Genomic DNA, 21,892 nt, shown 5'->3' with positions numbered 1-21,892 from the left:
TCCTCTATTCCGCGCAACTCCAAATGCCCTGAAAATCAATGTGGAATTTTTTGGAATTATATAAAAAATACTGGGTGAAAGAAGTATCAGAGGGGAGCTACTAGGGACCCACAAGCCTGGTAGCCGCTGCCCCCCTGGTGGCGGTTACAGGGCTTGTGGGCACCCTGGCGGCCCACTGGCCCCCTCTTTTGCTATATGAAGGGTTTTGTCCAGGAAAAAATCAGGGTGGAGCTTTTTCGTGGATTCTCCGCCACCACGAGGCGGAACTTGAGCAGGACCAATCTAGAGCTCCGGCAGGACGATCCTGCCGGGGAAACTTCCCTCCCGGAGGGGGAAATCGTCGCCATCGTCATCACCAACACTCCACTCGTCGGAAGGGGTCATCTCCATCAACATCTTCATCAGCACCATCTCCTCTCCAAACCCTAGTTCATCTCTTGTAACCAATCTCCGTCTCGCGACTCCGATTGGTACTTGTAAGGTTGCTAGTAGTTTTAATTACTCTTTGTAGTTGATGCTAGTTGGATTACTTGGTGGAAGAGTTTATGTTCAGATCCTTGATGCTACTCATTACACCTCTGATCATGATTATGATTATGCTTTGTGAGTAGTTACTTTTGTTCCTGAGGACATGGGATAAGTCATGCTGATAATAGTCATGTGAATTTGGTATTCGTTTGGTATTTTGATATGTTGTATGTTGTCCTTTCCTCTAGTGGTGTTATATGAACGTCGACTACATAACAATTCACCATCTTTGGGCCTAGAGGAAGGCATTGGGGAGTAGTAAGTAGATGACGGGTTGCTAGAGTGACAGAAGCTTAAACCCCCAGTCTATGTGTTGCTTCGTAAGGGGCTGATTTGGATCCACTAGTTTAATGCTATGGTTAGACGTTGTCTTAATTCTTCTTTCGTAGTTGCGGATGCTTGCGAGAGGGGTTAATCATAAGTGGGATGCTTGTCCAAGTAAGGGCAGTACCCAAGCGCCGGTCCACCCACATATCAAACTATCAAAGTAACGAACGTGAATCACATGAACATGATGAAACTAGCATGACAGAAATTCCCGTGTGTCCTCGGGAGCGCTTTTCCTCCTATAAGACTTTGTTCAGACTTGTCCCTTGCTACAAAAGGGATTGGGCCACTTTGTTGCACCGTTGCTACTACTTGTTACTTGTTACTTTTCACTTGCTACGTTTTACCTCATTACACCATCACTTGTTACCGCTACTTTCAGTGTTTGCAGTTATTACCTTGCTAAAAACCGTTTATCAGAGCCTTCTGCTCCTCGTTGGGTTCGACACTCTTACTTATCGAAAGGACTACGATTGATCCCCTATACTTGTGGGTCATCAAGTAGCAATGTCGGGTTTTGTGGATGTTGTGTTTTTCAAGAGACTCGCGGGTATGTGCGATTGTAAGGTTTCTTGTGACATGAGTAGTTAATCTATGCTATGTTGTATTGATTTTTATCAGGTTTACTATAAACTAAGTAGGCAATTATCCTCTTTTTAAAGGATGAACGCGGAAGAAGGTCAACGATTTTTTGTTTGTAAACTAAGTCAGTTTAGAAAGACTTGGTGTAGGTCCGATCTGTCGGATCGGACATGAGAGCAACTCTAACCGGTCGACCCAAATGGACGGCAATTTTGTCTGCTTTTCGTTCGTTTGGGACATCCATCGGCTCTGTGTCCGTCCGGTTTATGATTTGGGTCGGCAGCGCGTCCAACGCACCGACTCATATTTGTCCGCGTGGCCGGCTAGCCGCCAGTTTTCAACAAATACAAATGTTTTGCATATTTTCAAAAGCAAATGATATAGCATAGTTTCACAACCGAAAATAAAATATAGCAAAGTTTTACAAGCCCAATAAAAGTTAAATTGTCTACAAGATACACCTATTGATTGCCAACATGATCCCACATGTGCTCAACCAAATCATCTTGCAACTGCATATGAGTTTTGAAATCATATTTCATGATGAAATTGGGTGAACTGTGCAAACGATGCCGCTTCTCTGCCATGCTGAGGCACCACATTGTCATCCTGAAACTCAAACCCTTGATCATGGAGATGTTCTGGGCACTCATCCTCTATGATCATATTGTGCATGATCACACAATCAGTCATCACTTCCATAGCTTTTTGGTGTTCCAAGTTCTAGCGGGATACCGAACTATGCCACATTGAGATTGCAGAACACCAAAAGCATTCTCGGTATCCTTCCTAGCACTCTCTTGCTCTTGGAAAAATCTTTTCTTCTTCTCTCCGACAGGGTTGGAGATTGTCTTCACAATAGTGCTCCACTATGGGTAGATTCCGCCAGCTAGATAGTATCCTTTGTTGTAGTTGTGACCGTTGATGTTAACATTGACCGACGGGTTGTTTCCTTCGGCAAGCCTTGCAAACACCGGCGAATGTTGAAGCACGTTGATATCATTGTGTGATTCGGCCATGTCAAAGAAAGATTGCCAGATCCAGAGATCTTGAGAGGCCACGGCCTCAAGTATGACACGTAGATTCACACATATGGACGTACTCATCGATAAGATCACCGGGTACTCCGTAAGCAAGCATCCGGATGGCTGCATTGCATTTTCTGATAAGATGAGAAGCCAATTTTTCCAATGGCATCCTCTTTGCACTCGAAGTAGTCATCGTAACCGACCACCCCCTCTCGAATCCGGTTGAAAACATGCGTAGCCATACGGAAACGACACCAGAATGTTTGAACAACGGGTTGCTTGTGTCAAAGTAATCTTTCCATAGAAGAAAGTGGTCGCTCTCTTTGTTGCGATTCAACGCTGGAACATGCCCCGAAATTTAGCCTTGGAACAACCGTCGTTGCCTATTAAGGTGGTCATGGACCAACACGGCAAGCAGCATCTCCTCATCGTCGGATGAGGAATAGCCGGAGTCGCGCAGAATATTATGGAAAAAGAACTCGTCGGCGCAGTCCATTTGTACCTTGAGGCAAATTGTCGAACAACTTGCGTGCGTGGACGACGAAGCTGACCGGCAACGGCGGATTGGGGTCGGGGAAGCTGCAGTGGCCCGGGCTGTGTTGCGGCCGACGACGTGGGTAGGCGCTGGGGAGGTACGGGAGGAGGCACCGGAACTGGGCCGCGCCGGCGACGGGGCTGGGAGCGAGGTGAGAGCTAGCTGTCGGTAGGGGTGAAAAACGACCAATGTGCCACTGACTGATGGACCAGGGATGGAAAAAGCGTGCGTCATCCGCATTCGCTTTGTGTGTGTCGAATCAAATCAGGCTCAAAATTGGATCGGGAATGAGTCGACAGACAGACGAAAAGCGGACATGCGTTCATTTGGATCGGCGCGTCGGACTAACTTTTTATTCGCGCGGATCAAACACACGGCTACGAATGAAATGAATAGCATCTTTGGAGTTGATGTGAGGGACACGTCCGGATCTCCACAGATTCCCGTATCCAGGTACACGGAGGAGGAGAGGACTGCAGCGGCGGCCGACAATCGGGCAAGGTAAGCACGACCATAGGCGCCGTCGTCATCATAGGCACCGGTACACGTCGCCTGCAAAAAGAGAAGAAAAACGTCGTCCTTGGAGTGGAAGCATTGCTTATCGTGTGCAGCAAGGTGGAGAAGGAAAAGCCGGCCCCGATTTCCCAGCTGCTTCCATCCACCCGCGTCGGGTCGGTCCGTTTCCTTGTGCAATACGCGTCGTCTGCCCACCTGGACCCACTCCGATTCACACCCGCACTGACCCACACCCACGGACCTCCCTCCCCCCTCTGACCCGTCCCAGCTACATATACGGCGGGCTAAGCTCGCTCGCCCCCCGCACCAGCACCGGCACCGGCACCCCCTTTTCAAAATCGCTTTCAAACAGCAAAGCATCGCCGCCTCCTTCCTCCTCCTCCTTCCATCCAGGTCCAGCCAGCCATGGCAGCCGCGTCGCCCGAGTTCTTCAAGCCCTCCGCCTTCTCTCCACGCCTCCACCTCCTCGGAGCTGGCGCCGGACCGGCGTTCGACGACGGCGGCTGTGACGAAGGGGACTACTACCGCTGCTGCCGGACGCCGACGGGCGCCGGGATCGGGTACCTGGGCCAGGACGCCACCTGCCCGCCGGCGCCGCGGAAGCCGCGCCCGCAGCCCGACGCCGCGTGCCGGAAGCGCCTCTTCGACGTCGGGGTCATCAGCCTCCGCTTCGACGACCTCGACGCCATCTTCCGCCCCTCGCCGCCGTGCGACGACAAGCAGCAGCAGCGGAGCCGCCGGAGCAGCCGCGCCAGCTTGAACTAAGTGCTTGTTAGTAGCAGTTCTAGTAGTTGAGTTGAGTTGACACTCGTGTAGATGGATGATGTGTGATGTATATCAGCCATCTTCAGGTAATAGTATTAATCAGTAGCGGTAGCCACGACCAGATACTTCGCTTTACAAACCCACCGCCCTCTGTAATCATCCCTCATAATAAGATTATATTATTGTTATCTGTACTACCCTTCTTTGATTCGTTGCTCATCTTGCCAATGTTCAATACTACTCAATATGTTCTACGGATGTTGAAAATGAGTTGCTGTAGATACAACAGGGGTGTGAAAATGACTGACGGACAGACAGAGAGAGAGAGGGGGAGCCAGCTAACGGTGGTTTCCAAATAATTAAATGCAAGGGAAACCCCAAATCAAGAGAAAATCAACGGTAAACTCGATTGAGATGAAAGGATTCGTCTGTATACGAAGGGGAGACAGTCTAAATCCCTGTGAATTTTCGAAATCAGATCCTATTAAGAGGGAGGGATGCACTGGATAAGATTTAAAAAAAAAGGCTTAATTAACTCTGTAGGTACTATATCATGGAAAGAGCAAGCAAATCGTCATCCACGCAGATATTTCTGTTACCATTTTGATTTCGCACTTGCCAAATCGAAACCTGTTTTGTTTTGAACCATCTAGCAGTAACAACCCTTCCATATATGCGCCCAGTGATTCGCGCATTTCTTTTTTAATTTCTGAAAATTCCTCTGCTACTGTTGATTTGGATCCCCACCGACGCACAGCACAGCAGTCAGCAGCCGACTTTGACTTGAACGGCACAAGACACCGACGCTGACCATAGATAGCACTGTCGACTTTGACAGTTGACTTGACTAAGAAAAACTGACAAAGAAAAAATTGCCCAAACATAACATGCAGCTAGCATATGAAGAGAATCATCTCCAGATCAAAAGGAAAGAAAAAAGAATCATCTCAGCTGATTTTTATTCTTCAGTAGTACTCCATACATATGTTACACGTTTTGCTTGAGGGTCTCGTGCACAGCCCTTTATTTTGCTTTGCTTTTATACGACGGCTACAACGGTGGCACTGTCAGGGACACTCACTGATTGCTCGTTTCATGGAGCACATGCGTGTTTACACAGGACAAGATAAGAGGGATGCTGCTAATAGTAGTAGTAATTAGAAGAGAACTCGAAGCCAAACTATTTTCCAGTTAAGAGCTGCTTGCTACCCACGGCGTCGATCCGAGCACAGCAGCGCTTCGGAGATGCGTCGTCTAGTTTCGTTTCATTTCATCAGTAGATGTTCCCGGCTTGCATTGTGAGCCGGTCACACCACACACCCGGCATTTCCAGCAAGGGAAGTTCTGCAATTTATATAACATTAAATTGGTTAGGGTTTTCTAATACAAGTGACTTGTTTGCGCGCTGTTGTATGGTGCATATGAAAGAAAATCAAAATTAGAAAGTTGCGGCGCAAAAGTCTGGACGATTTGGGCTAACCTCTTATTGCTCAGTGTACTGTTCCAGGTACTCTTTAATCATCAGCCTTTCCTCTTTTGTTAGCTCAGGGTTTGGGCCAGTCAATCGTTCCCTCATTGCCTTCTCTTCATCGCTCGTGCCGTCCCTGGCGACCTGCAAGCAAGATTCGTAAGCTATATATGCTGGGATATGCAAGACGTCTGCAGGTTAATTTCAGGGAAATTATCTATCTCACTTGGATGTAATTATTCACATGTCCGTCGGCGTTGGGTTTGGTCTTCATCTCATGTTCATTGCATACCCAGTTGCCATCCACTACATATTTGTACTCATACCGTCCTTCCTTCAGGAAACATAAGCACCAAAGGCGTGTAAGATACAGTGAGCATGAAAGTTACGGACAATTAGCTTGAGATCATCTGCAGCACTGCAGATGACATGTGGGGTCGGGTCCATATGGCAGCGACCATGCTGCATGGTGCGCTACTGCAGAGGATCAACCTTTTTGAGGAAGTGACATAATAACTGCCGTCAGTATACTTGGAACATTTAAATGACCAAAACTGTTGTTCTAATTAATATTCTCTGGTGACAAACTATCAGGATATACTATACTTGGATCAATTAGATGACCAAACCTATAGTTCAAATTAATTTTCTATGGTGGCAAACTATCTGAATATTCAGAAGTATGAAGCTTTGAAACCTATACGTGAAATGTAAGATTTATGAAGGATTAGGCTTGATATTACACGCTGATGGCATACAGATGTAAGCCATATGAACAACGAAAATTAAAGGCAGATAATTGCTCTCTGTATGATAGTTAGGTTGATACTCACAGGTAACTCTCTTTCAAGAAACCATGCTCTTTTCTCGTTATCATATGCCAGGGGGATTTTCTGCATAAATATAAGAAATATAAGACGAAAAAAAACAGTTAAGAGTGTGTCCTATGTAACAACATGTACTGTACTTAATATGATACATTCCATACTAGAGAGCAGCTGGGCAGAATCACTCCATCAAACTGAAATTCTTCAACACAAGAAATGTATATGGCACAATTCAAGAATAAACATACCTGTCCCCACCCAATGTCAAGCCCAGAAATTTCAACAGAAGAACAACTGCCATTTTTCCACTTCAGAGTGATGCAGTTTTTTGACAGGCCCGTGAGCTAAAGAATAAGACAGTCACAACTTATTTGCAAGACGAGATGCATGCCACACAATTATATCGGAAATCTACTTTATCTTTTCCTTCATAACTATAAACTGGGAATACAGCGTACGTCTTACTTACAATGTCAGCTGTTGCCAATTTGATGGCTTCCAACTTCGGAAAGCTAGGCCTTTTACTCTACAACATTAAAAATGGATTCAAAATCTGTACAAAACACAAGCAAGATAACTAGCCATGTGGTAAAAATAACTTAGAATACAGTGAAGAGAGATTAGCAAACAAGCATTCGGTTGGTGGATATTGGCATCAACAGTGCACACATATTAACTTACAAACAGCTTTCAACTTCCTAATACTACCTGTAGCAGTTGATGTCCTTCATTAAGATTGTAACCAAGAATCCAGAACATATATGCCAGCTGAAATTTTGCAAAAATATTCTCAGAATTAGCGGACTGTCAGTGCACAAGACTATGAATAACATCAAATCATAGTGGAAAGTTACCAAAGCACTCTACAAACTGTACATTTTACTGAATCCAAATAAGATGATTATGTTATTGTCTAGCTATATTTGTTATCTGGTGGATGGTACTACAAGCAAATGCTTGCATATATGCAGGTCCGTATGTTCCTTCATTTTCTGTGGGTGGAGGCTAGGGGATAAAATTAGGAGAAGCGAGAAGAGTCACGACTATGTAACCCAATTGGCACATCCAGACATATTGAGAAACAATTAAGAGAAAGACTGTAAACCTACTGCCACAGCAGGAGCTCTTCCAAGTCCAGCAGTACAATGTATATATGTTATTCCACCATTATGGCTGGCAAGCTTGTACAATTTGCTAATCACAGCAGGAAGCCTCAGTCGCAAATCGAAAGCATCAAAATCCCTGGTGTAATTAACATTAAATTAATTTAATACTCTGGATATTCGCAACACAGACAATGAAAAGAACCCACACTGGATGCAAGGAAGAACTACATTGCTATATACATACTGCTTGGCAGAAATACGAATCATCTAGCTCCAGCCTCTAAGTATTGAGAAGTGAAATGTTTGTGGTTGGATTGAGAACAGAAGCCAAAAAAGTAGAGATTGTTCATCGGAGTAACTTTTCATAAGATTATGCATGTTTCACTTGTGTCAATATTTTTTTCTCGCATTCATAAACAGTTTGGGACGACTGTACTGAAATATAATATCATATCATGCATGTAAAAGGTCAACAGAACAGGAGAGGATAGAGACAATAAGTTGCTAACTACTTTAGTGATCTAAACGCTCTTATATTTCTTTGCAGAGGGAGTATTTGGTAGTCTCTTTGAAACTAAAGAACAGCTGAAGGAACACTCCAATTTGATCAATTCCGAAGCCAGATGAACAATGGCATATTCTTCAATTTTAACTATGTCACCTTGGAACAAGGAATTGCGTAACTCCATTCGGCATAGGTTACGCCAAATTTTAAGTCCAGTTTAAAATGGACTCGTGAAGAATAGAACTTTTAATACCTAACTTCTTCACGGCAGTGCTCAATGTCTTTGCATTCTAGACAATAGTCTTGAATGGCACGGATGTCAACTCCAAAATATCTAAACAAAATGGTGAAGGATGACACACGTATATTCATAGCAAGAAAGCATTGCATAGCAGTGGAAGTAACAAATAACCATGTCGCTAGGATAAAAATTTGATCATGTTAAAAGATGTCTACACACACTGCACAGATAAAATATGTGCAGACAAAAAAATGCATGTGTAGATAGAAAGCTATGAGCCGAATTCGACAATGTTTCCTTATGTATGAACATAAGCGTAACGATCTTACAGACATGCAAGTTTGGATCTAGCTTAATAAGCAGTAGTAAATATATTTCTTTATTTCTACCAGAAAGATGAAAATACACTTGAATTATAAGGATACTCAAGATCTGGATCTTGCTGCAAGCAGAATACAGTTTTTACACCAATCTCCCGAAGCTTATCAACATCACGCGGGCTCTGCACATGAAAGCAGATAAAAATTAGATGGAGTCACAGGTGTAAGGTTTTCTAGCTGAAAGGTCAAGATGAGAACCTGTAAGCAGGAGCCTACAATCAAGTCCGGGCATATGAAATTGTAATTCATTCCAAGCTCATGCCTGTACGTCAACACTAGAAATGTTTTTTTTTAAGAAAAAAGGAAATACTTTAGGAATAGCGTAGTATACAGAACTTAACAAGAAAGGAGCACAAGATATTGCACAAATTCACGCTTGATTGGTGATCTGATCTGAAGGTAAGCAGATTATAACTAATCAGTTCCCAAGCTTTCTATGTGATAAAGTTCTGTACAACATAATGAACAGACTTAAAAGGGAACAATATGATAGCAGCAGATGAGCAAACTTGGGAACAATACTACATATAGCATCATGGACATGGTCAGCTGTTGAAACACTCGTAGTCCCCGAGAAGGGGAGGTTAGATATGCTATAAAACGTCAGATGAATGAGCTGTCGCTAAAGCCTAAAAGTCTATAAAGGCTAATGGAGAAGAAGAAGAACGTAAAATGCTGATACTAGGATAGAAAAACAATAGCTTGTTCTGAATGGTTCCAATCAAGTAATGTAATAGCTCAGGTCAGCACTCTGATGGTGACATTTATATGAATGGGGGCATTTTCTCATTTTGCAGCTATCAAGGGGTTGAGTAAGTCAGCAAGCAGCCAGTCCACCTCGACCCAACATGTCTGAAATGCAACTACTAGCACCATTGCCTAACCTTGCGACTGATAGTGAATCAACTGCTAGCATGCTCACATCACATGCAAGTGCAAGAAAGAAGTTTGAATCGGTCATGGAAGTTGATTTTTTGTTGTCTTCGCCTACCTGCTCCCATGGCTTGTGTCATGTTAGTGCTATACGTATCGGACTTCTCCGCGCCGGGTTCCATGGCGCTGCTCTCCGCGCTGGAAGTGGACGCGCCGGATGCCTGAAATTGCGAGCCCGCAGACGTTTAGACCCCCTGGCTGGAACAAGAGTAGAATCGCAAGGGCAAGCGGGAGGTGTGGAAATGCTTACGGTTTTGACGGTGTTGGAGCGGCGACTCCCTCCGCGAACCATGGCCTGGGGAGTGAGTCCCAATGGCAGGCAGAAGGTTAGGTCGAATTAGAGAGAGCCCCGATTCGATTCCGTGGGCCGGCGAAACGGAAATCGGAAATCGGAATGAACAGATTGGAGGAACTCACGAGGTTGAGCGGCGAGGGCCGCCTCATCGATCTGGATCCCGCTAAGATCGGAGGCTCCCTGGCGGGTGGGGGGCGGGAAAAATCAGCCAAGCTGCGGGGCCGAGAGACGGCGGCGAAACATGATTCCGGCGAGAAATCGAAAGGGCCCGGGCTCACCCCGCCTGGCTGGCTGACTTACTTGAGCAGGTGCTGGAGGCAGTTCATGGCTTCCCCCTCGCTGCTGGCGCGGCGGCGGACGGCGACGGCGACGGCGACGGCGACGGCGACGGAGGACGGAGGAGAGGGGGAAATATCTCGCGGCGGAGGACGGGGAGGGGGAAGGGGAAGAAGGGGACGGCGCGCCTGCTCCGCTCCGCTCTGGTCTGGTCTGCGTGGACGCGGCGTATCGGCCCTCCCTACCGACAGTGGGTGCGTGTGTGGGTGGGGTGGGGGCGGGGTTTATAGGCTGGGTCTACGGAGACAGACTCTGCGCGATGAGGAGAGAGGGGTGGCTAAATCGGGCGGGGGGCCCACTTTTAGTGCCCTTTGACCGGATCCTCGCCGTCGCGACCGGACGACGTCGTCGGGGCGACGGGACAGCTGGTTGGGGAGCAACGTCTATGTGGTGTATCCCATCCCATCCCGCTATCCTCCTCCTCTTCTTCTTTTCACAAGATTTGCTGATTAATTATCGTCCATAGGTCAGAATTAACGGTATCTCTTCAATTCTTTTATGTTACTTCCTTCCTTCGTTCTTAAATATATAAGTTTTTCTAATGATTGCATTAGAAACTACTCAAATTATATACATATGCAGTTAATAGTGAAAATTTTAAAAATACTTATATTTAGACCCTGTTTGAAACCACTTAAATTATATAATTTATTTTTTATAATATACAGTATTATGTCTTCAAACAAGACAGATTATGATGTAGATTATAAAAACTAAATGGACTGATTATTAAAAACTCACAATCTACTCTACCCCAGCTAAAATCAGATTATGGATTGATAATGACCCATTATCCTTGTAAAGGTTGAGATAATTACATTTCTGCCACCGTCACCCTTCTTTTAAAAAAAAAACAAAGGACAGACAAGTCATTATACAATGTAAAATCTGGATTATAGTTTATATAACATGGCCTTTCAACATGCCCATCTAGATTACTTTTATAAACCAGATTATATAATCTATTTTCATAATTCAGATTATCATAATCTACCATGGTTCCAAACAGGGCCTTAAGAACGAATGAAGTACTATTTAATTAATTAGTATTAATGAAGTATTATTTAATTAATTAGTATTAATAAAATAATCAAAAATCTACGTGAATTCCATGTAAGATCAAATGATGTAGGTTGGACGTGACTTGGTTAGTTCTCATCTCACCTACACCAGGGCTAGCCATCTCCTCGATCGCTAAGCTTCCTAGGGGTAAATCGTTTGGGAATCAATCGAGTCGTGGAATCGGGCGTTCATGGGGTGGAATTCTAGCTAGACTGTATTGTGGGTGTATTGTTCCGTGGGCCCGTATTGCAGTCGATATGGGGGTATATAATGTCGGCCTGTCGATGAGCGTGCGCCCTCATTGGGCAACTCAACGAGGGCGTTAGCCTAAAAAAAGAGACAACATATTGGAGTTGTGGTGGCTGCGGAAGGCGACCAAAAGAGACGTGTTACGTGACGCCTGGACGGGGTTATTGTACAGAGGGGAGAGAGGAGGAGGATTTACTGTGTGTTAGGTTGTTTCATTGCAGCTTGCTGGAGCTGGGGAGGAGGGTGAGGGGGTTGAGGGGTGACTTGATGTAGCTAGTTGTGGCTTGCTGAGGCTGGCGATGTGGGTGACAGTTGTGATGGTCGTACTTTTTCTTCCGCAGGTTTGCTGTTTGCTGTTGGACATGCTTACGCATTCGTCGATGTCCGCGTTAGAGGAATCTATGCTACTACTTCGTCAACCACACCTTACCCTTCTTGTTGGCTAGCTCGAATTGATGACTCCCTACCTCAAGATTCTAGAAGCTGGGGAAGGGTCCGATTTTGGAAGAATCTTGTTAAAGAACTGGCCCTATATTGTGTACTAGATCGTACCTAACCTAGAACTGAGTAAACTACTCCAACATAAACGAATAAAGACACGGAGAGGAATGCTTCATTGATGTTATCAACATGTTCAAACTTACAATACAAATTACAAATTTGAGAATGGAGATGGAGATGGGTGTCGTGTGCACGACCTAGGGCCAGCGCCCGATGGTGGCGGTAGTGCCTCCTTCTCCTCTTCTTGTGTGACCTTTGTGGTGGTGACAATGGAGATGAAGCCATGGAGGGTGAGGCGTCCCTCTAGATGAGAAGGGGGAGCCTCCCGGTGGCTGCAACGGAGTTGTGATGCATTGAGGATGATCCTTCCTTGCGGCTTGGGTTAGAGGTGTTTATATTTTATATAGAAGGCCTCCTCGAGTCCATTCATGATCTAAGGGTTTATGAGTATGTGACCCCTACATATATACTCCCTTCGTTTCTAAGTATAAATCCTTCCGGAGATTCTACTATGTATTACATATGGAACAAAATGAGTGAATTCATACACTAAAATATGTCTAAATACATCCGTATGTAGTTCATAGTGTAATCTCTAAAAATTCATTACTGGATTTATTTCAGGATTTCTGGTGATGTGTATTCAGTGGGATATGCCAGTCCAGTCTCTCGGAGGTGCTCATAGGGGTAGGATGTGCGTGTGTGCGTTCATAGGAATGAGTGTATGCGCGTGTATAAGCGCTTGCGTTTGTACTGTGTTCAAAAAAGACTTATATTTGGCGGCTGCTACGAATCATCCGACTGATTTCTTGGCGAAATCAGTCGGGTCGCCAGCCGTTCGATGCACCCCCTAGAGCCGTGGGATCATATCAGAGCTGGAAATGATCGTCCTCGCCGGCAGCACAGCGGCACTGTGCCGACTATGCCGCACTACAGTGACTGTCCGGCTGCAACGCACCTTAAGGGCGTCGGTGAAGCTCTAATGCAGCCGTCGATGAAGCTCCAATGCAGCACCACCCGTTGTAGCGCAGCTTCGGGCTCACCGGTGAAGCTCCATTGTAGCACCGATGAAGTTTCATTGCAACTTCAGGCGATGCATCGCAACTCTGGGCGTTGTCGGTGAAGTTCCATCGCGGTCGCCGGTGATGCATAGCTACAACAACGAGCTTCGGGTCGCCGCGTCAGCGCTGCATCGCAGCACCTGGAGCCGTCGCCGACCGCTCCACTGAAACACCGCCATGCGCATGCGGCAGCGACGACGACGAGATGCTCCGGGCGCCGTCGGTGAAGCTCCGTGAAGCTTCATCGCAACGCCATAGATGCTACGATTGACCAGCGTCAAACCTCTCTCTCGATTTTGTAGCAGCGGCGGAGTGGTGCCGACATCAAACCTCTCTACTGATTTTGCAACAGTGAGGGAATCGCGGTCGCCGGCGGCGTGGCAAACAGGAAAGAGGAAGAGGAAAACACGTGGAGAAAGGATTTTGTAGCAGCGGCAGAGTGGTGGCCGACGTCAAACCTCTTTACTGATTTTGCAACATTGAGGGAATAGCGGTCGCTGCCGGCGTGGCAAACAGGAAAGAGGAAGAGGAAAACACGTGGAGAAAGGCTCGTAGAGAAAGAGGATAAGGTTGGGAGTGTGGGGCGGTGGGCAGGCCCCACAGGGACACGAGTCGAGTAAAGGAGCTGGTTTACGAGACACAGATATCAACCGGTGGATTTTAAATATTTATATTTAGAAAAGGAGGAAATACGTGGGATGCACCAATTAAGCCATGACCTAGTGCCTACGCATCACGTCAATAATCTCCAAAACTCGTCATATCCGAACTCAAATCGGACGAAAGTGTTACACCAAATATCTGACCAAAAATGCAGGCTGGTGTCTATAGATCGGGTGTCTGGTTATAATTTTCTGGGCATCAGATCAACAGATCCAACAACCAAACTTTGCATGGTTGTACTGATCAGTATGCAAAGTGGATCGAAAATCCACATTGAAGAACATGACGATCTCTGACAAAATTCCAGATTTCATTGTAGCTAAGAACGGTCTGATTGCACCGATTTGTATCAAATCAGGATGAAAATTACAGACCATACACGTATACTTGCATCACAAACGATGACAAGAATGAGTGCGTGTCCGGCGAGTTCTTGTTGGGTATAGTTACATCACAAATGTATGTGCTTTCCTCGTCCATCATCTTGGCAGTGGCACGGCGACGTTCCAGTCGTACACCGTGACATCGAGGCCGGCCATGGAGTCTCGAAGCGCTCGCCGGAGCTCGACCGCGTGGCCAGGGCTCCTGGCAAGCAGGAGGGCGAAGCCTCCGCCTCCAGCACCGACGAGCTTGTAGCCGCAGCAGTAGGGGTCGGCGAGCGCAAACAGCTCGTCCACCAGCTTGTTGCTGCAGAAGGGGTCCAGCTCCTGGTGCAGCCCCCAGGCCTCCAGCATGATGCCGCCCAGCTCGTCCACCTCGCCGTTCATCAGGGCCTCCCTCCCGGCCCTGGCCAGCTCCGCCAGCCGCCTGATGCTGGAGATCAGCAGGCTGTCACGCCGCAGGTACCGCGTCACCACCTTCTCCAGCACCCTGTGCGCCAGCCTCACCTGCCATTCGTTCATTCGCGTTCGATGAAATGCACGGTTCATTCAGGTTTCAGGCTGTGATTTTCACATGATCTGTCCATGCAAAAACAGAGGATGCACGCTTGCTTACTTGGCCGGTGAACACGACGAGGAGACGCTGCTCCAGTTCCTGGATCAACTGAGGGGATGCCAGCAGTGGAACGACCTGGAGGCGCAACGGCTGTCCTGGGAAGCTCTGGGTGCACTTGATCCCGGGATACAGGCCACCAATTTGGTCCTGCCACCCGCCGCCCGTGCCCATTATCTGCTCTACTACCAGCACAGCCCTGGCGACGTTATCATCTCCTCCATCATCTTCCATGAGTTGGAACAGACACTTGACTACAGCAGCCGCTAGTATGCTCGAAGTTCCAAGGCCGCTTCCACGAGGAACCTTTGCCCAGGTCCTGATCTTCAGGCCTGCTGTTGACAGCATTTCATGGCCAAGGATGCCGGTGACGATGAGAGCAGACTTGACTAGACGGAACGGATCATCTTCTTTGAATGGACATGAGATGGATGACAGATCTTCAATGTAGACCTTTCTGGCGGCGTCATCTTCGACCAGAACTCCATGGTGGTCTTCTGTTGCCTCTATCGTAGCCCCGACTGGAAGGCGCCCTTCCAGGCTTATTGCCATGTTCAGAACACAACCTGGGCGCTCCAAGCTCCATGGAGGTGTGTCACTCCAACCCCCAACAAAGTCCACACGGACCGGTAATTCTACTACAGCCTTCTTAGGACGCAGGTTTCCATTACTTGACGTTGTTGCACTGCTTGATGGTTCTATAAGAAAAGGTGCATTTGTTTATCAGGATCATAGTGGTGTCTATAGTAAGAAAATTACAGTAACATCATTTGCTTATCAAGATTTCAGTTTGCTTTCTTAAAGAATATTCCGTACTACTGGACGCTGTATATTTAATTTGTTAGGAATACAGTGTTCTAGTAAGATTATTTATATGGAATGGGACAGATGCATAATCATCTAAAATAGTACTATTAAGGTTTTAATGATTTTCATTGTCTGCTACACTACGTACCTTTAGACCCATATTTTATTGCTGATGCAGTTTCGCTTGCAACAGAAGCCCATACTTTTTCTTCAACCATAGAAGCGGTAGAAAGATCTCCAGAAGCTCTAAGTAGATCCGATTTGACCTGATATCCTCTGCTCTGAGGAAGAGCACCAGGATACTGATCCCCTTGACTTGGAAAAAATGTAAGCAATTCTTTACAGACTTCCACACTGGAACTATCATTTCCTAACATTTCCTCACACAGCTGAAACAGGTTACGCCCGAGTAGGCCATATGTCACGCAACTTTTAGCTACAGCAGCTGTGAGATCTGCTTGATGCTTGGCTGAATCCCTGCAAAGCTGATGATAGTCGATTGAGCGGTGCAGTTCTTCCAAGCTGACTCTGCGTGATTTTCTCCACATGCAACTAACTTTTCCATCTGGGTCACGTCCGGATCCCATCAGCCACATGCCTACATTCAGCATTTCAGGGGGAGACATGATGGGAAAAAGCCTAGCATTCCATAAGCACTTGTCAAGGTTGGATGTGTCCCACATATCTGTATCCTGGATTTTAAGATCTTCCAAAACATTTTTCCATGGCTTCCCACAGAATGTTCCGTCCCTCTTCATAGAAACTTTTGGATTGTCATGAAGACCGCAGTAGACCATGACTCTTCCCATGGAGTTTACCAGTGGCACTTCCCACAGGCAATGCCGATCAGGTAACGTGAAACAGGTGCTACTACTCATAATTTGAGGACTATTCCCGTGGTGTAACTCATGTATGTTCACCCCAACAACGATTGACTGAGAGCCGATCCTTACTCTGCCCGAAAGTGATGAATCATAAACCAATGAATCCTCTCCAATTGATACCCCTGCAGAAATTCTGCTACACAAAATGACTGTTGTCGCAGCAATATCACAGGCAGTGGTCTCTGGTACCGAACACATGTGCCTTCGACCTACAAGTCCTGAATATGAACCCGCCAAATGATCAAGAACCTCAGCAGATGTACCGAAATGCAAAAATGAGAAGTCATCTGAAAAGGAAAACAGTCCAAACTTAGCATTCTATTTGCACAACTGGTCCAATATCCCAAAGCAAAGAAGCAACATAACTATATATAACCAGGAACATACATGAACAGAAGCTGAACATCTTTTGCCTTCCTAAAGCAGCAATTAGTTCCTTGCCAAATGGACGGTTCCTCAACCATTCATGCTTGGCTGGTACCCATCCAGCCACAAGATCTTCATATAAACTCAGCTGCAGGAGATTGACAAGTATGAGCAGGCATAATGATTGCTAAAATGGAACATCATTTGTTAGGGTCTTCATATAATGATTGCTAAAATGGAACATCATTCGAAATTAAACATGGTAAGTTAAGAACAGTTGCAAGAAATGTCTGCTTTCAATATGGGACGCAGAGTGAACTTATTTGTCTGTTAGCGTTTCTCTTTGACAGAGAAGTGATCATTCAGATTGAGAGTGCATATTCAATTCCTATAACAGAACGTGTTTGGCTGCTGGCACATCAAAGTTAAGAGCAAAACAGACAAGGTCGACATAAATTGCAATTTTGTGTTTTTCAGGGATAATACAAGGTCAAAATAAATTGCAATTTCATATTTTTCAGGGATAACAAAATGTACACAAACGCATCAAGTGTTTTTTTTTGTGCAGGATAATCGCACTGAAATAATTTCCTGAACCTAGTTTGCATAATTGTGTGGCATGCAAAGGTGTTATGTGGGGGCACAGAGAAGTGATTTAGTAACATATCATCAGAAAGGAAAACATCTATGTTTGTTAAATGTTATAGCTCACATATCAATGCCAGAAACGGTAGCTTGCCTCTTTTCTACTAGTTATGATCTCCTTAATCATGGTCTGGCTAGATGAGTATGCAAGGGCAACAAGCTCCTGCCATGCTTTACCCCTCACTGCTATTATCCCCGTGTCAAGTAGCGCTCTACCATCATCTAGAATGGCCTGGCCCTCTACAAGCTCGCTCACTGTCGGCTTCTGCAGGAGATCATCAACCAAACAGAGAGAATAATTCTCCCCCTCGGTTCCATCCTTGGACGCCACCACCACTCCATGATTAGAGGCCACATCGAGTGTGGTGGGCGCGGTGACGATGCACGCAGCGTCATCGGGGAGGAGTAGGTTCGAGGCATCGAAGCACGGTAGGACATCCCCGGTCATTATGAAGATCCCACCTGATCAGGCTATATCAATCAAATGGAACCTATTTATTACTCAGAAATTGCAAATTTTGCCTGCAAAGTCACAAGACAACCTTGGTTCTTGAATGCTTGCCTTGCGCTGGCTGAGACGGCGAGGATGTGGTCGAAGAGCAGCGGGACTGGCCCGTCGGGGTTGTCCCCGGCCAGGTAAGGCACCGGCAGGAAGGCCTTCCCCATGGGGTTCGCCCACGGAACCCTCTTGCTGTCGCCGCCGGCGTGGAGCAGCAGCACGTGCTTGGTGGCCATGAAGCGTACAACGGAGGCCAGCGGGACGTCGTCGGCGGAGGAGCCGGTCGCTTCGGGGAGGAATTCGGCGATCTCTTCCTTGGTGGCCTGCAAATTAAATTCAGTCCAGATATCAAAATTCAGGTCAAGGGAGCAGAAATCTACTGACTGCAGTACAGTTATGTGGCGCGAGCAGGCGAGGGGAAGGCGAAGCGAGGTAGGAGGGCCTGACCTGGGAGAGGAGGTGGCGGACGAGGGAGGCGACGGCGTGGAGCGTGGCGGCGCCGGAGCCGATGCGGGCGCCGTCGGGGTCCGGGACGGCGAGGGCGGCGGTGGAGGGCGGGAAGCGGGCGAGGCGGCGCGCGCGCGCGAGCTGGCGGTCATATAGAGCGGCCTGCTCGGGGCTGGCGGCCGTGAGCACGACGGCGTCCCACGGCGGGACCCGCGCCGGGTCGCGCGCCGACAGGCGCAGCCGGCACCATGCCTTCCGCAGCACCGCCGCTGCCTCGTCGGCGGTGTGCGCCCTCCGCCGGCGGCGATGGCCTGGCTCCATCAATCAATCGCCTCCCCGCGCGCTGCCGGTGGATCGATGGATTAGTCAGCCTTTCGTTTGAGGAATTTATTGTTTGAGCCTTGCTTGGCCCTTGGTGGGACTGGAGTGACAGACAGGTAATAGTACATGCGCTGCTACTGGTATGGTAAGCGAAATCTCCCAACGCACAAGTGCATCTAGCATTTTACAAGGCCTTAGAGTAAATCTCGGCACCCCGGCCCGAGACCGGCCCGAAAAACCCAGGCCAGGCTTGTAGTTTGGGCCGGACTCGGGCTTAGAAAACTGACACTAGCTAAATTTTGGGTCGGGCTCGGGCTTTAAAATTAGCCCGAACTGAAGCCCGGCCCGGCCCGAGCATTTGCTGCAACCAGCGACCGAGCCCACCATGCCTTCTCGCTAGCCCACAATTCCCCTCCTAACCCAAACCACACACGCGCACACCCGCAGCCCTGCACGTCGAACGCACTAGTCCACCACTCCACCTCCCGAAACCCTACCTTATCTCGACTTGCGGCGGCGACGCAGCTCCCTCGATCCGACGAGCGACGGTGGCGAGCCGGCGACTCCAGGGTCCAGGCATCCCCATCGCAGCTACCTCCAGGGCCACACATCGGCGATGCCGGCGCTCCCTGCTACACCCGACGGCGGTGCTCCCTCTTCATCTGACGACGACGCTTGCTGCTACACCCGACGGCGATGTTCCCTCTCCATCCAACGTCGGCGTTCCCCGCTAGACCCGACGGTGGCGACCGAAAGGTATTATCTCTTCTCTTCATCAGTTTGTGGAGTTCTTTGTGCTAGTCTAATACTCCCTCTGTTTCAAAATACAAGACCTTTTAAGGATTTCACTAGTAGACTACATATAAAGCAAAATGAGTGAATCTATACTCTAAAATATGTCTAAGTACATCCGTATGTAGTTTATAATGTAATCTTTAAAATGTATTATATTTAGGAGTACTCCCTCCGTCCCAAAATGAGTGTCTTAAGCTTAGTATAACTTTGTACTAGAGCTAGTATAAAGTTGAAACATTTATTTTGGCACAGAGAGAGTATGTACTAAATTTAGTTTGTCCTTTGTGTTGTTTTTTGGTGGTAGACATGGCTAGTTTGTGGAGTTTAATTGACGAAATTCACGAAGAGGAAAATGAGGATCATGATCCTAATGTTGAAGAGGAGAATGCTGCTACAAGTGCAAGGGCAGACCAGATCGTTGTGGTTGTTCCTCCTAGTCGTCCGGCTGTCCCATCAGCTGCTACAACGACACCTCACACTCGCAGGAAGCGTACAAGGTTGAACCAAGAGGCTCCAGCAAGAGTCGTAAAGTTATAACACCTAACCAAGCTTCACTTAAGCCTAAAACCGTTGAGGCTTTAATGTGTCTCCAAGATTGGTATCGTTGGAAGATGTTCATAATGAAGGTACAATCTTGTGTGCTTTGTTGCATATTTAACATCACGGTTACTCACGTTATCATTGACTATTGTGTTGTTTGCTTTGTAGAAATGAGCACTACGGGAGGGGACCTTCAAGTTCTCATGCGGAGGAGTTATCTTCATATTCAGTTTGTGCTCATTATTTCTTTCTTACTATGTAGTGCGCTTATATCATTTCCACCTTTGGTTTATATCTTGTTAGTCCATACCATTTCTCTCTTGCTTCGTTTCAGGAAAATGATTGAGTTGTTATAGCTTGATGGAACAAAGAAGAGATGGAGTCAAAATAGTCATTAGCTTCAGTCTTTGTTATTTCATATGATGTTATCGTTATGTAATGAACTTGTCGGACTATGTTATGGAATATATGGAGTATGGACTTGCTATTATGTATTTTGTAATGGACTACCTATGTTGTTGTTATGCAATGATGTAACAGACTTGTCTTTTACTATCTTTGAAGAAATTATGCTGCTATTTTGTAAAGATTTCATGTGTATATATGTTGTTGTTTGCTGGAATATATATGCAGCCGTGCTTCGGGCTTCAGGCTTTTCAGGCGGGCCAGGCTCGGGCTTTAAAATCTAAAAAACTGTTGGGCTTTTCCCGGGCTCGGGCTTCACATTGCAGCATCGGGCTTTTTAAGAGCCTGGCCCGAAACCCGGCCCGGCCCGAGAGATGCCCAGATTTACTTTAGAGCATCTCCAATAGATGATGTATATTTTGGTGTTCCAAATCGGTGATGGTTCAAAATTGGAGCACCAAAAAATGTTTTTTACATCTTCGAAAAAGGCTCAACTTCAACAGATGGTCCAAAACTAAGATGCAAAAAAAGAGCAACTCCAACATATGGTCCAAAAATGAAGATGCCAAACTGGCCGGCGGCTGCTGTTCAGCCACTGTACAACCATACATATTGCAAAAAATATCTAAAAATAACATACTATCCAACCCCAATTTAAATCATCAAATTTCGTCTTTTTAACCTTGGGGAATTCCGTCGAACACCTTGTGTGTGGGGTGGAAGAAGATGGCCGGCGGTTAGATTGGTCACTGCTGCGGACGGCTGCAGACGGCGATGCAGAGGAGAAGGGAGCACGGTGGCCGGCGAAGCAGAGCTATATGGGATGTCGGACCGCTGGAGTCGGCGAATCCAGTCGCGACTGCTTCCTGAAACGGCGGCGCCGGGGCGGCTGCGAGACGCCCTCCGGCGGGGGAGGTGAAGCGGGCTAGGGTGATGGCGGCGATTTGGGGCGGTGGCGGCGACGAGCCGATGACTTTCGGCGGCTGGTGCTCGGTCACGGGCGGGCGGTCATGAGGCGGAAGGGGAATGAAGTGGCGGTTGGTCGTTTGGCGTGCGGCCGCGGTTTTACATTAGTTGTATCTCGTGATGTAAATTTGCATCACGAAGTTTTCATTTTTACATCTTCAGGAGGCGGTGATGTAATTTTTTTTTTACATATAGACCATTTGTTGGAGCAACATTTTTTGCTCGCGAAGATCCAAAAGTTAGGTATTTTTACATATGGACCGTCTATTGGAGATGCTCTTAGGGCCTGTTTGGGACTACTCTGCACTTTAAAATT

General features: G+C 46.9%; 3 protein-coding genes across 5 annotated transcripts; 1 reads left to right on the top strand and 2 right to left on the bottom strand.

Annotated features, from left to right (window-relative positions):
* Positions 1–3,798: 3,798 nt before the first annotated feature.
* On the top strand, positions 3,799–4,475 carry LOC123447472 (cyclin-dependent protein kinase inhibitor EL2-like). The gene has a single exon (XM_045124078.1). It carries the CDS (start codon positions 3,922–3,924, stop codon positions 4,279–4,281), a length of 360 nt encoding a protein of 119 aa, XP_044980013.1. The 5' UTR covers positions 3,799–3,921; the 3' UTR covers positions 4,282–4,475.
* A 738-nt stretch (positions 4,476–5,213) lies between these two features.
* LOC123449935 (phosphoglucan phosphatase DSP4, amyloplastic) lies at positions 5,214–10,573 on the bottom strand. Of its 2 annotated transcripts, XM_045127307.1 has the most exons (15): positions 10,337–10,573; positions 10,159–10,216; positions 9,992–10,036; positions 9,800–9,902; positions 9,007–9,083; positions 8,854–8,930; positions 8,441–8,521; positions 7,686–7,818; positions 7,285–7,344; positions 7,046–7,102; positions 6,825–6,920; positions 6,583–6,642; positions 5,976–6,083; positions 5,762–5,893; positions 5,214–5,625 (listed from the first exon to the last, which is right to left on the bottom strand). In XM_045127307.1, the coding sequence occupies exons 1-14, from the start codon at positions 10,360–10,362 to the stop codon at positions 5,765–5,767; spliced, it is 1,110 nt and encodes a 369-aa protein (XP_044983242.1). In that variant the 5' UTR covers positions 10,363–10,573; the 3' UTR covers positions 5,214–5,625; positions 5,762–5,764. The 2 variants fall into 2 exon arrangements, with proteins under 2 accessions (XP_044983242.1, XP_044983241.1); XM_045127306.1 differs by lacking the exons at positions 5,214–5,625; positions 5,762–5,893 and having other exon boundaries at positions 5,976–6,079; positions 10,337–10,532.
* Positions 10,574–14,199: 3,626 nt separating this feature from the next.
* LOC123449934 (bifunctional fucokinase/fucose pyrophosphorylase) lies at positions 14,200–18,949 on the bottom strand. 2 transcript variants are annotated; one of them, XM_045127304.1, is made up of 7 exons: positions 18,550–18,949; positions 18,146–18,425; positions 17,698–18,065; positions 16,980–17,106; positions 15,857–16,879; positions 14,905–15,599; positions 14,200–14,795 (listed from the first exon to the last, which is right to left on the bottom strand). In XM_045127304.1, the coding sequence occupies exons 1-7, from the start codon at positions 18,868–18,870 to the stop codon at positions 14,388–14,390; spliced, it is 3,222 nt and encodes a 1,073-aa protein (XP_044983239.1). In that variant the 5' UTR covers positions 18,871–18,949; the 3' UTR covers positions 14,200–14,387. The 2 variants fall into 2 exon arrangements, with proteins under 2 accessions (XP_044983239.1, XP_044983240.1); XM_045127305.1 differs by lacking the exon at positions 18,550–18,949 and having other exon boundaries at positions 17,698–18,074; positions 18,166–18,250.
* Positions 18,950–21,892: the final 2,943 nt, after the last annotated feature.

This window comes from Hordeum vulgare, chromosome 4H (assembly GCF_904849725.1).
Source record: "Hordeum vulgare subsp. vulgare chromosome 4H, MorexV3_pseudomolecules_assembly, whole genome shotgun sequence".
Lineage (NCBI taxonomy): Eukaryota > Viridiplantae > Streptophyta > Magnoliopsida > Poales > Poaceae > Hordeum > Hordeum vulgare.
Note: the sequence above shows the minus strand (reverse complement) of the source record. Positions and strands in the feature narration are given on the sequence as shown.